Source organism: Macrosteles quadrilineatus, unplaced genomic scaffold, assembly GCF_028750875.1.
Source record: "Macrosteles quadrilineatus isolate MER2022 unplaced genomic scaffold, UCM_ALF_1.0 Scaffold_3__2_contigs__length_128488019, whole genome shotgun sequence".
Classification (NCBI taxonomy): Eukaryota; Metazoa; Arthropoda; class Insecta; order Hemiptera; family Cicadellidae; genus Macrosteles; species Macrosteles quadrilineatus.
Genome location: NW_026542596.1, coordinates 78,047,107 through 78,060,122, shown reverse-complemented (window position 1 = coordinate 78,060,122; position 13,016 = coordinate 78,047,107). Strand labels below are relative to the sequence as shown.

The following is a 13,016-nucleotide window of genomic DNA, read 5'->3' as shown; positions in this document are numbered from 1 at the left end:
AGAACGTGTTACATAAAAAACTAGCTTCAAAATTTACAATGGGAAGGGAAGTCTAATTGTTAGTTGGTCTAAGATATCGTGTTCATAGACCCATTAATATATGTACATACTTAAATAAAAATGTTAACGAATAGTAAAGTTGTGAGTATATTTTATTTGTAGGTATTGACACCAACAAGTATGTTTCGAGTGCTATGAATTTGCCTTGAATATCCCATTTAATTTCATTTAGCATGTTACAGGTTTTATCAATGCTCGGTCCTTTTTTTATAGGGGATATAAAATCATAACAGATATTTTACAAAAATAGTCTTTATTAATATCACAATGAACAATAACTATTAATCAGTAATAAATTCTCTGATAAAAACATTTGTATAAAATAGATCACCATTAAATGTTATTCACACTTGGTAATAATAATATTCAATACAATAAACAAGTGATTCATATATAGGCATGTCAATAACAGCAACCATGCTATAAACATTATAACAAAAATATTAAGTAAATAAAAATATAACCCTTAACAAAGTGTAAATTAACTTATAACCAAGTAGTATAAAGACATATTAGATAAACAGTAACAAACATAAACAAAAGTATCCCGGAATACCTTAATATTTTCTCTACAACAAAAAGATTGTGCTTTATTTTGAGTGGTGGACGGAACGACTACAAATAATTAAATCATCCTAAATAGAATGTTACAATGTTATTTTACATTCGGTAATGTTAACTTTATGATGGTGAAACGAATTAGAATTCAAAGATTTACAGTAACCTTATTGCAGTATTATTTTGCAACAGTATGTGGAAATTAAAACCGACGTTGGATATAATGATTCTAATTGGTGTTGCCCAGCTGTATTATTTCAACTGTAAGGCTACAGGTCGATTATTCACAATTCGCTGATCTCTATTGTTTTAACTCTGTTCTAATCCGTTAATTAATTTACATCAAAAGTATGATTGGTATGGTATTTTTATGACAATCCAGCATAAATTACTCAACAAAAAAGTAATAAAAACTAATAAATATTTTACAATAACATTTTTTAATTTGTTATTGAAGCAAGTAGTAAATTTGTAGCTTTTCAAATAATTACTTAATAGAAAATCAATAATCTTTTTAAGTAACAAATCGAATAGGAATTGAAATATTTTGAGAGGCACTCAAGTCACCTTTATCCATCCCACTTTCATTACTTCATACAAAATAGGCCCAAGTTGATAGCCTACTGTTTGGTCAAAGTATTTAGGATTTCAGTCCACATTAGCCTTGCCACCGAAATACTAGGATTCACGGGGATTCTACTTTCCTCTTATCAGGGCTTACCGCTGCCAACTTAGGTTGAACAATCAACATTCTAATGTATTCAAAAATACAAGAATAAAAGTTAAACTTAACGAGAAGTTGGGCATAATTGAATTTAGTGTGACCGTCTGATTTGGAAGTGTAACTAAGCTTATAATGGCGTAGTCAAATTAGAAAGAAAATGTTTAAATATTCAAATACTGATCTACAAACTGGCCTCAGGATGAAAGTGTCACAAACATCACAAGATACAAAAGTTAAATAACTCACACCCCCTATGTCCCCAGATATAATCTTAACTATAAAACCGAGAGCTTAGCAACAATATCACCGTTGGGTTGATATCCTAGGTTGTGTATATTGGTAGTGTTTGACCTTTGTCACAGGTAGGAATATAGTCGGTGTCATGGACTAGGCTTTTCCTATCTTCTCAGAAGTCTATCTTGAGCAATCTTCAAAGACTTGCTGCTTTCCAACCCAAACACGTCTAGACACTCGCGGTTCATGTTGTTAACCCTAGAAAAGAAACCAATATATAGATTTCCAAGTCTGTGATCATGTTAAACACATGAAGATTACATTTTTTCTAGAACAACAATAGTTATTTGTGCAACTAGTGAGAAAAGTGAGCAATTGACTCACTCGAGAGAAATCCTTACTCACGAGCCGTAGGCGAGTGAGGAATGGTTTCTCGAGTGAGGCAATTGTACTTTGCACTCGAGTTGCACATTATATTTTTCCTACAGTTACCATAAAACAAATAAATTGGTAAAGAAACGTAACATATTTTTACACAGAAGTGAACTTTTAATATAATATTTAATGTGAAGTGACAAATACAACAGTACAACAGCTGACCAGCTGATTTACAGCCAGTGCTGCCAACGTATTTCGCGCGCATACAACATTGTCTGCATGTTACGCGCTCACTATTTCGTGCCTTCACGTTGCAAATCTGGAGTGAGACAAAGTAATTAGAGTGAGACAATGTTAACATTGTCTCACTGATAAGCGATTTGGCCACTTTGCTTTCTCAAATCAGTGAGAGAACATGTACATTGTTAGGTAACTGTAGGAAAAATAACAACCCAATGGTGATTGATTTTTGTGGATTTAATTTTAAAAAAGATTGAATTTTTACAGAATAGTCCGTTAGCAGGAGGAAATTTAAATTTGAGATCAAATAATTAGTCTGTTGACAGTATGGAAAATTTAGTTAGTAAGTTGTTTGTTTTGTAGACTAAGATAAACAAAAGAACAAAAGGTAATAAAAAAATAAAAAAAATAAAAGGTAATAAAAAAGGTGATAAAAAAATCAATTTCTAAATAATTTTGTTTACTAGTTTTAAGGGTGTGCGAAACAGCAAAATTTGTTTAATTCAATGCAACCATTTGATTCAAAGAATTTTCTTTTTGAATCGGTGCATTTCAGATAGAAGCAACAAAAAATATTTAATTAATACTTGACAATGAAGTGAAATAGCAACAATAAAAATTTACCAGATTTGTGTTCTGAAAATGTTTGCTGGTGTGGTATTTATGGACACTTAGTAAAATTAGTATAAACAATTTGTTATTTAGACAATCTTGTCATAACAACATATGGCCCTAAATATTTTAATCAGTAGCCCTTAGTGATTAGAAGTTGTCTGATCTAAGTATTCTCTTCGTGTGAAAAGAAAATGGCCTGTCAAATCTAAATCACAAAATGTTGACCTACAAATCATTTCCAAGTTAGAAAATTTTAATTCTCAACAATTTAAGGAACTCAGATCAATAAGAGATACTTGTGTTAATCTTATAAACTAAAATAATAAATTAAACACGTTGGGGTCAGACTTACCTATTTCCTGATATGTTGGTGAGGAATCTCCAGTATGAAGGCCTTACATTATGAGGTTCCAGGACAGCTGCGTGGAACAAAATAGCTGTAGCAAAGGCATGGACAAAGACACTTCCACCAGGGAATGGCGGCAAATGGCCTTTATCCACTCCCATATTGTAGAAGATCTGTAACATGTAACAAATAAATATGATTGGGTTTAGGATGTATGAACAATGATTTATGAAAACCATTGTGATAAAACTTGGTAAAACTAGTTCAGAGGGTGTCTTGTTTTCCCACACACATAGCCTAGGACTTTAATTTTAAGGAACTTTTCCTGAATAAATGTCTATTTATATAAACTAGAGGTCGTCCAGTGGTTAAAAACTCAACCAAAAATACATTATGTACAGACTTCTCGTCCAGTGGTTAAAAACTCGACCAAAAATATGTTATGTACAGACTTCTCTATTTTCACCCAACGCTGTAAATAAAACAAGTGATTGGAATTTCTTCCATTTATTTTTATTTTCTGTTTATATTTCGTTGTTTTTTTATCACCAGCATAGCAACCTATAAGGTCGATGTTATATATATATATTTTTTAATTTGTTGTGCTTATTTTTTACCTATTTTAAATATAAAGGGATTCTGCACATCTACAGGAAAATATCTTTCTAACAGTATGCACAATTTTTCCTGCGATGCACACGAGCTGAGAAAAAAAGGTTTTCAAGAAACATGCTTGCCTAGCCTAATAATATATAGGATATTTGTGTTTAGGCCTAGTATTCAAACTGGTTATTGAACTTCAACCTAGGCAGTAGAGGAGTTATCAACTGAGCTAATTTTGCTATCTTCACAACAAGGGGTCATCTTATTACTGGGCAAATCTGAATATGTACAATAGTTAATATACATTTTTGAAGACTATTGAAATAGTAAGTAAGTAAGTATTGAAATAGAGGTCCATTGTAAAAACATTCTGAAATATAACAAAGAAAAAACATTCCCTGGTTATTAGTTGGGAAATATGTTTCTAGAGTTGTAGTTAGGGGTGTGAGAAACATTGCAAGACAGTGACAATTTTGCAAACAACAACATAACACTTCCAGCTACTGTCCTACCTGAATTGTTTTCCACATTGCATAAAGAGCAGCTGTATTGTCCCTGAAGAAGAAGAATGCGAGTCCGGCAGTCAGGCCAGCTGGTACTGCGTGAACCTCAGAGTCATGGTTGCGCAGTCTTCGTAGTGAACAACTTATCACCTGAACCATGATCCAGCTTATTAATCTGTTCTAATTACTTTATAAAACATTTATTTAGTATACATTTAAAAGCGAGCTTAACTGGTTGTCATAAACCAACTGATTTCAATTGACTTATTACAAAATAAAAGATTTTACCTGGCATTTACACCCCATGGAGCTATAAAGTAAAATGAGAAGTGAGCTAGAAAAGTGGAAGAGAAGCAGTATTGACAAAATTTATTGGCTACGACTCAATTATGGCAAGTGTAACAATGCCGAAAGACGCAACATATCATGTAAAATCTGATTTGATTATCAAAGTCTAAGTGATTTCAATCATACCCTTACATGGGATAAGAGTACAGTGGGATAGACTTGAATGAGTTTGTGAACCAGCATGATCGAACCATGGGAACGAGGTTTTATGGGGTGAAAATTGGTTTTTCATATTTTTTATCCAAAACTTAAAGTTTTGCAATTTCTTTCCAAAACATTTTGTAGAGCTTAAAAACAAATAATTAAGTATATTGAAATGTTTTCATGTGCCCGCAACTGTTATGGAGAAAATTAAAAAAATTGTAATTTTAAAAATTCCATGTTATTCTTCTTATGGATAATAAGTAAATTGTTGTAATTTGCATGGATATATTTTGATCAGACTTGGCAAATGTATTTATTTTATTATAAGCTATTGATATTTTACAAAAAACCCCTTTATTAACCTCCTTGTAGCAGCAAAACTAGGTACTCATTAAAACTAAACTCAAAGTGTTACTTAAATAAATTTAAGTTAAAATCATATTAGTCTGCGGTATGCTGCGACAGGGGTATTTTTTATGTATTTTTGCTACAACTTTTAAAAATTAATTAGAGTACGGTATTAGATTGAGTAGGCCTATTGTCGTCTTGAATTTAGAAGATGTAAAAAAACTTAAGGAAAGCAATTATTTAAGTTGGTCTGGTTAAACGGCGAAGCTGCTTGATCAGGTACAATATGTACAAAACCAATCTAAAATAGCTGCTAGAATCCAAACTCATGCCATCTACATAAATGTAAATCAATCACAATTCAATAAAATTTGTTCCAAGCCAAGATAATTTCTATTCAACGGTTACATTTGTAAAATAAAAATGACACTCACCCTAAAAAGACCACCAAACCCAGCAAAAAATGCACCAAGTCTTAACGTATCTAATTGGAACACATTGCGTAAGGCAACTTTCGGTCTCTTCATAATTTTATTCATTTGTAACAAAAGCTTCAAACTCAATTGAAGTCCACAACCAATACTGAACAGCTTAGCTCCATTCTGAAACAAACATTATTATTGTTTTCAGGTAAGACAAGCAGGGTGGCCAACTATCAAAATTTCTTCCCAAAAAATAATTTCCGACAAATTTACCTAAGTTTTTACTGTTGTAGAACACTACTATGCGACCTCACAAAGTAATTAAAATTAGGGACTTACGGAATCAGACAACAATGTAGCTACAATACTTAAAAATGTGGAAAAGGACAACTAATAAGTAAATATAAACCAAAATTGTAATACCTACTTAACTAGCAGTGTAATTATGGCTACAGAAACCAGAAGAATTACTTCAAAATTTTTTATTTTTTTTAGTAGATGTGAGGCTCTAAAAATTTTTTAAAAGTTGTCATATATTTTTATACGCTTTTTCAAAGTGACAAGGCTCAAGTGTGTTGAAATAACTCCAAAATAAGATCAAGTTTATAATGGGTTTTTTTTGTAGTTAGGGCCTAGGTAGAGATGTTCTGTCAACAACAAAAATAATCTAAGTTTGGTCAGGGACATAAAAAGTATAAGAAAGAACAGATGACTGACTTATCAGTTCATTCCTCATTATCATCCATATCTTCTTATAAACACATCAATGACACAACAGGCAATCAACAGAATGGATTTCCTTTTTTATCCCAACAAAGATGTGCAAGTCCATCGCTGTAAAGCCAATATGGATAGATTTTTACAATGCAGAAACACCAGGGTATATAATTCATGTGAATATGCGTGAATAATGAATGTTAAATAGACGAGATGATCAAGCCTACTGAAAAAGAGGTTGCAAAACGTGCCTATAATGTCACCTGCTGACCCAGAAGTTGCTGCTTTTAATTCACACAGCTGCCACCTGTCAAACTCTTTGTTATTGTTGTTTGGTTTTGTTTCTGTATTATTAAACAGTTTCACCCATTTTTTTAGAAAAAAAATGTGATTTTAGTGTGACAACTAATACGTTTTTGCGTACTTTCAGTCTGATTAGGTAATTTTCTTTCTTGTTTTATCCATTCTGTTTATAATAGTTTCTTGTTACATTTTTAGTTTTAATTAATCTAGTTTGGTTATAACTCCTGGTGAGTGATTTGCTATTGCAGTCTGTAACAATGGTCGGGTGAAAACCCGTGTTTTACATAATGACAGACCTGAAATGCTTTATCACCGTTTTCTTAAGATATGGAACTATGCAAACAATAAGCCCAATGGTGTAAACAGACCAAATTATTAAATTCTAAACTTCCATAATTTGTTCTATAAACATTTTACTGACAACGAGTATGAATGCAATTTGAAAGCGGAACTGTTAAATTAAACCCTAAGAGGAATCTTAAGCCCAGCGCATTTCCATCTGTCAAACAATATTTATATTTTCAACAAAAAGACGAATTACTGGTAGAAATTCCAAGCATAGAAATGAAAGTTGTACTAAAAATGACAATGTATTAAGTGCGATAACTAATTGTAATACATCATCCAGTAAAATAGCTTCAGATAGAAATCCAGCCGGGCTAAAGAATCCACTCTAGGACAAAAGTAAACAGTTGAGTTTTTTAATTGCATTTTTAATCATTGACAGTAAAAAATGTTGAACAAATCCCAGAATTACGAGGATTTATCCACCCATTTTCAGCAGTGGGCCCCATTGTAAGCATAGTTCTCCGTACTCACATTAGGGAATCTGTGATAAAAGATAAAATATTTTTTAAGCCTGCCAGATAATTTGTGAGTTACCTGGCTATTAGTACCAACAAACTACGACTCGTTGATTGATACGGACTGTGATAGAACACCGTTTACTAGGAATTTCAATTCCTTTTAGCTTACATAAAGTATAAAAAACTAAACAAGTAAAGTTTACTACGTCCCACACAAAAACAAACAACCTAAAAAAGGAATTTGACAGGTGGCAGCTGTGTGAATTAAAGCTCCACCGTACGGGTCAGCGGGTGACGTCATACATCTTTTGCAACAACTTTCAGCTTTGTTAATGACTAAGAAACAGCCTGCTTCTGAAGCCAGGGCAATTTTTTTAAAGGCCAATCATCAGGGACAGTTTGGTCTGGTTTCAAACCACTAAACAGATTTTGACTTTTCTCAGGATTAAACTGGCAATCTTCTAAATTGTTTCCTATCTTCACATACTGTTACTGTAAGTATGCTCCATATTCGTCAGACATGGTTCCAAGTCAGTTTTCCTATTTCTATTTCTAAAAATTACGAAAACCTTAAAAGGCTGTTGTTTTACAGCCGTAGATAACATTAAAAAGCACATTGCTGAAAGAAGTAGTCCCATCTCAAAGATTGAGTTTGAGAATTAGCATTTTTAAATTGGAAGACACACTGGCAAAAATGCAATTCTCTCTCAGGGATAACATATCAAAATTTAAATTGTAATTTTGTTCAAAATACCTTATAGGTGAGCACTATATCCGCTACAGAAATATAGCCTATACTAGACACAGTAGGGAAGTATTTTACTCTCCTCACCTTTAACCAGTAATGAAGACAGCTGTGGGGATGGGGACACAGGGGGTGAGAGCCTCCGTAGTTTAACACGCTAGACAACAATGTCAACCTAGGAGAGTTTACATCTCTTCCCTCTCTCTCGTACCCTTTCTCCTCGTATGGTCCAACAAAAAACCTAAACAACAAAATCAAGTTAGTCTGTACTGAACTGATCCACAAGCTAAACGAGACTACTTTATTCTTCAGTGATTAAGAATTTCTGTAATATTTATAGACTAAATTTTAAATTAAATATACATATAAATTAGGTGTAAGGGTTACCTTAAAAGAGAGTATATAGAGTCTTTTTCATTATGTGACGATCTGTACAGGTACAACAATAATGCACAAGAAAACGAAAATATGACAACTTCGCCATATTTAATTGGAGTTACCCATTTTCTCCAAACCGCCATTCGGAACAAAGTTTCAGATGCCTGAAAAGTTACAATTAGTTATAAAAGATACCTTTAGTAACAATGAATCCAACAATATTATGGCTATTAAACCCTCTACATTAATACTCTAAAAAATTAGTAATATTAGGCAACATCTACAAGCAAAGCCTCCTCTAATACAAGGCCGTGGCGAGATAAAAGTAGCAACACCGCTGTCCTGGCAAACCGAAAGAGCTGTTGCACTAATTTTTTAATGGGGCGTGATAGGCAATGTTTACATTTACACTTTTGTTATTTCTGTTATTACCATGGCAATAGGCATCCCGTTGCGATGTTGCCACACATCATCGCCGGGGCTTTTTTTTAGTGGAGGCTATGCTACAAGTCATTGCAGGTCTTGTAGCACAGCAGCGGGCACAGAAAATATATTTTCCTACAGTCAACTGACAAAGTGGGCTTCCTTACACTGAGTACAGAAACTTGCTAATTGCTGCATTTACTTACTTTTGCCGCACGATTTTTTTTTGCCGCGCACCAGTATTCCAACCAAACAACACAAAACAGCGTGCTTTTATTATGCACGTAATCTGTGTACGCTTGGAAATAGGTTGGCAACACGTAAAGATACTAGGACTACGATCAGCTGGTGCAGTTGTTTCCCATTTCGTCCAACGCTTGGATTTAACCTAACCTAAAACGTGTTGTTTACTGTTTGAAAGACTAATTTTATCTATGCTTTATAGTAACTGTAGGAAAAATAAAAATATAATGTGTAACACGAGAGCAAAGTGCCTTTGCTGCACTCGAGACACTTTCCACACGCCTGCGGCTCATGCGCAAACATTTCTATCGTGTGCAGCAAAGTGCAACTTCACTAACTAGTTACACAGATAACTATTTAATCTGATTCTGAATCTCAAACCATTTATGATTTGAATTTTTTTAGTTCATATTAATTGATAGAGGCAGTTCCCATCTACATTTAGTAGCCTATGTTTTCCAGATAGGAAATAGGGTGTAGCCATTTACCAAATTAGCAAATTCGACATTAATAAAATCAAAACTCATGGTGTAGTTTCTGGTACCCTACCAAGGCAGATATTTATCCAATAGTCAATTATAGTATTACAGTAAATAAAAAAAATAGATGTTTGAAAAAGCTCTTACCACATTTGTGACATATAGGCTGAGTAAACTTCTCCGTGATGGCCTTTCAACCAAGATGGCTCCAATACTTGACAAGAATGATGGAATGAATGACACTGTGAGAAAGTTGAAATTCCCAATAATTTTTCTGAAATTGAAAAAAAATATTAAGTTGATTAGTGAAATAAATGTGCTTTCCAAAATTAATGACTTAGTAGGCTAGTTGGGAATGATATTTTAAGCTCATAGTACTGTAGTGCATTGCCTAAAGTAATTGCTGTCACAAATATTCAGGGTAAGTTTTTATTCAACTGGGTAGGCACAAAACAATGAGTTCATAAGGAACAAAGCTACACAAAAGTTATTTACCTACTAAAAAAAACACTCAGGCTGATTAGCTGATAGGAACAAAACTCAGCTCAGCCACGAACAGATTATAATTAGATAGAAAAGTTCGACATACCTTAGACAACACAATGTTAGCGAGTATCCAAAAGCGTGACATGATAAAAACGCAGTTGACTGGATTATGCCTAATATTGTATACTTTATATCCTTTTTGGAAGGAATTTTTCCTTTCATCAACATGGTAAGCTGCAAAAAATAAAAACATATTAATAAAAACAAAACTTGTATGCCGTGGTTTTAAATCTCTAGAATTAGGCTAATAAACCCATCGCAAATAAAACATATTAGCCTACAACGCAAATCTATCTAACCTCGTCAGTATCATTTTCATAAACAATATTATTACTGTACATTATGTAGAAACATTGAAAAGTAGTAGGCTTACTTGGATATTAGTAGGAGATATTTATCAGTATATAAGCTAATTTATTTGTCATTAATTTATATCTTAGACATAACTGATAGGCTACAGCAGGGGAGGCAATTTCATTAAATGGCCCTCAGCTACATAGCAGGCCTAACGTACAGCAAGACACCACTTTAGGGTGTACAGTAGAACCTCGATAGTTCGACACTCTGTGAATTTAAGGGGTGCCGAATTATCTAAATGTCGAACTATAGGGAGTAAATGGAGTTTTTAATATACAGAAAAGTAAAAATAGCCCTACAAGTTTTATATTGAAATAATCCAAATTTATTATATACTAAAAAGCTTAACAATTTCACTGTTCATTAGTCTCAAGTCAACAATAGGCCTAAATGACAAATTAATGTTCAAGTCAACTTAGCCTACATCACAATAGTAACCATTAAATATCACTTGACAAAATATTTTGAGATCTTTGATTGTTTTTCTCTCTGATAACATGAAAGAACTGGTTCCGGTCATTGACAGCCGTACATGTCAAAACAGCTACCCCGTGTTGAACTATTGAAGGTTTACTGAATGCACCTATCATATGTTCCTTACTTCTCTGTGCTAAAATGGAATGTAAGATCTAGGGTACAGTTTCTTAACTGGGCTATGCTAATATTGATTGATACTAGCCTATCGAATTGAAAATATTGATTAATAGGCCTAATTGATATTTTTAAATATATCTATTATAAAATTTAACTATCATAACCTAGCCTAACCAACCAAACTTGCTGATGGTAAAAAAATCGCATGAAATTTTACTAATCGAATCGATAGTTTCATAGAATCATACACGAAGGATTTTCCTTTAAAAATTACAAAGCTTTAAGAATCATCTTTAACTTAGGGTAATAAGAATTAAGTTAGACTATGATAACTTATAATTTCATTCATAACTTAGTCCTACTCCCTTAAATTTGTGTTGTACATTCTAAAGAGACTTTAGAACTTTAAACATGGGTATTGTTAAAACAACAAAATTTATAAAAAATTACCACATAAGCTGTGACATAGATTCTGAGAGATGCCAGGATAGAATGTAGAAACAGTCCTGCTGTAGCCTCTGCACAAGAATTAGTCCAGGGATGAACATATTCAATGCATGATGTATCAATTCTCTGAAATTTACTTATAATTGTCATGGTTAAGCCGAAATAAAGAAACACAGGTTTGATATAAATTTTAAAACCTAAAGGCCTCAATGGATAAGCACTTCATAACCTGAATCTGATCATAAACATTATATATGTTGTTTTCCTTTTGTTGACTATAGGTGACTTGACTTGACTTGACAGACTTGACTGAGTGAGTGGGGGAGTGGCCAGAGTGACTTGACTAGAGAGAGACTGAGACTGGACTCCGACTCCAGACTCCAGGACCTGGACTAGTCGTGTCGATTTCCAAACTTCGATTCGACTTTCGACTACTCGACTGGTCAAGGTCAAAGGCAAAGTCATAGACTGTCAAAGTCAACAAACTCACAACTTCGGCACAACAGCGCTGCGAGCGAGAGCGAGGACTGCGTGTGAAGAACTGCGACTGCGAACGCGAAGCGAAGCGAACAGCGAACTGCGCTGCTGGGCCGCTTCGACTCTCTCCCTCTCCCCCTCTCGAGTGGTAGTGGGGCATCTGCTCTGCCTGCATAAGCATGTCATAAATATGGTGAAAACAAAAAAAAGTGACTCTCTCAACAAGCCAAGAGTGGCATTTGAAAAAATCATGACTGACGTGTGTGCTGTGGTGTGTAGTCGATAGCCCCTCCATCCTCACTTATCTTATCAGAACCTTTTCTTTGGTCTTGTTCCAGGATATGAATGGCGGTATTATAAATAATGATAGACTGAAAATATGGCTTGGATGTACTTTAGCTGCTCGGTAAATCTCAAATTCCTCAATGGTGTCCATATATTTACTTTTTTTGACAAATATGCATTACTTCTATTCTTTCTGTATATCGGTGTAACTGTGGTTTGAATCAATGATATGGTTGGCAAAAGCTGATTTTGAATTCTTTCTAGGTAAATGTTCCTTAAATCTAGTTGCAAAAGAGCGTGATGTTTGCCCAACATAAAAACTGGGGCAATCATTACATCTCATTTTATAGACTCCAGTGTTGTTTAATTGTTCGCTATTGTCAGTTTGTCTTTCTTTCCGGTGGAACAGGGCTATACAAGTTGCCCGGCGCCGAGAGGGCCGGTGCCATGGCCCGGGCCGTTGTGCCGAACCCGTCCAGGACGGGTCCAGTGACCTGTGCCCGGGCACTGTACCCGAGCCCGGACTGCCTGGGTGTGCCAAAGATTTAAACCACAGTTATACCGATATACAGAAAAAAAATTAGAAGAATGCATATTTGCCAAAAAAGTAAATAAATGGACACCATTGAGGAATTTGAGATTTACCTTAAGTACATCCAAGCTATATTAACAGAAAATATAATGACAGTTTTT

At 34.1% G+C, this 13,016-nt stretch overlaps 1 protein-coding gene across 1 annotated transcript; it reads right to left on the bottom strand.

Moving 5' to 3' along the window:
- Positions 1–309: 309 nt before the first annotated feature.
- LOC128990724 (transmembrane protein 135-like) lies at positions 310–12,057 on the bottom strand. Its single transcript, XM_054413261.1, has 9 exons — positions 11,565–12,057; positions 10,207–10,337; positions 9,765–9,891; positions 8,482–8,636; positions 8,182–8,335; positions 5,536–5,703; positions 4,271–4,411; positions 3,162–3,328; positions 310–1,834 (listed from the first exon to the last, which is right to left on the bottom strand). Exons 1-9 carry the CDS (start codon positions 11,709–11,711, stop codon positions 1,741–1,743), a joined length of 1,284 nt encoding a protein of 427 aa, XP_054269236.1. The 5' UTR covers positions 11,712–12,057; the 3' UTR covers positions 310–1,740.
- Between the last annotated feature and the right edge of the window lie 959 nt (positions 12,058–13,016).

Coding starts and splice junctions, on each gene's coding strand:
- LOC128990724 (XM_054413261.1), bottom strand. CDS start 11,711: ATGACAATTATAAGTAAATTTCAGAGAATTGATACATCATGCATTGAA. Junction 8,637..9,764: donor GCCTATATGTCACAAATGTG/GTAAGAGCTTTT, acceptor GTAACTTTTCAG/GCATCTGAAACTTTGTTCCG. Junction 4,412..5,535: donor GGTTTGGTGGTCTTTTTAGG/GTGAGTGTCATT, acceptor ATCATGGTTCAG/GTGATAAGTTGTTCACTACG.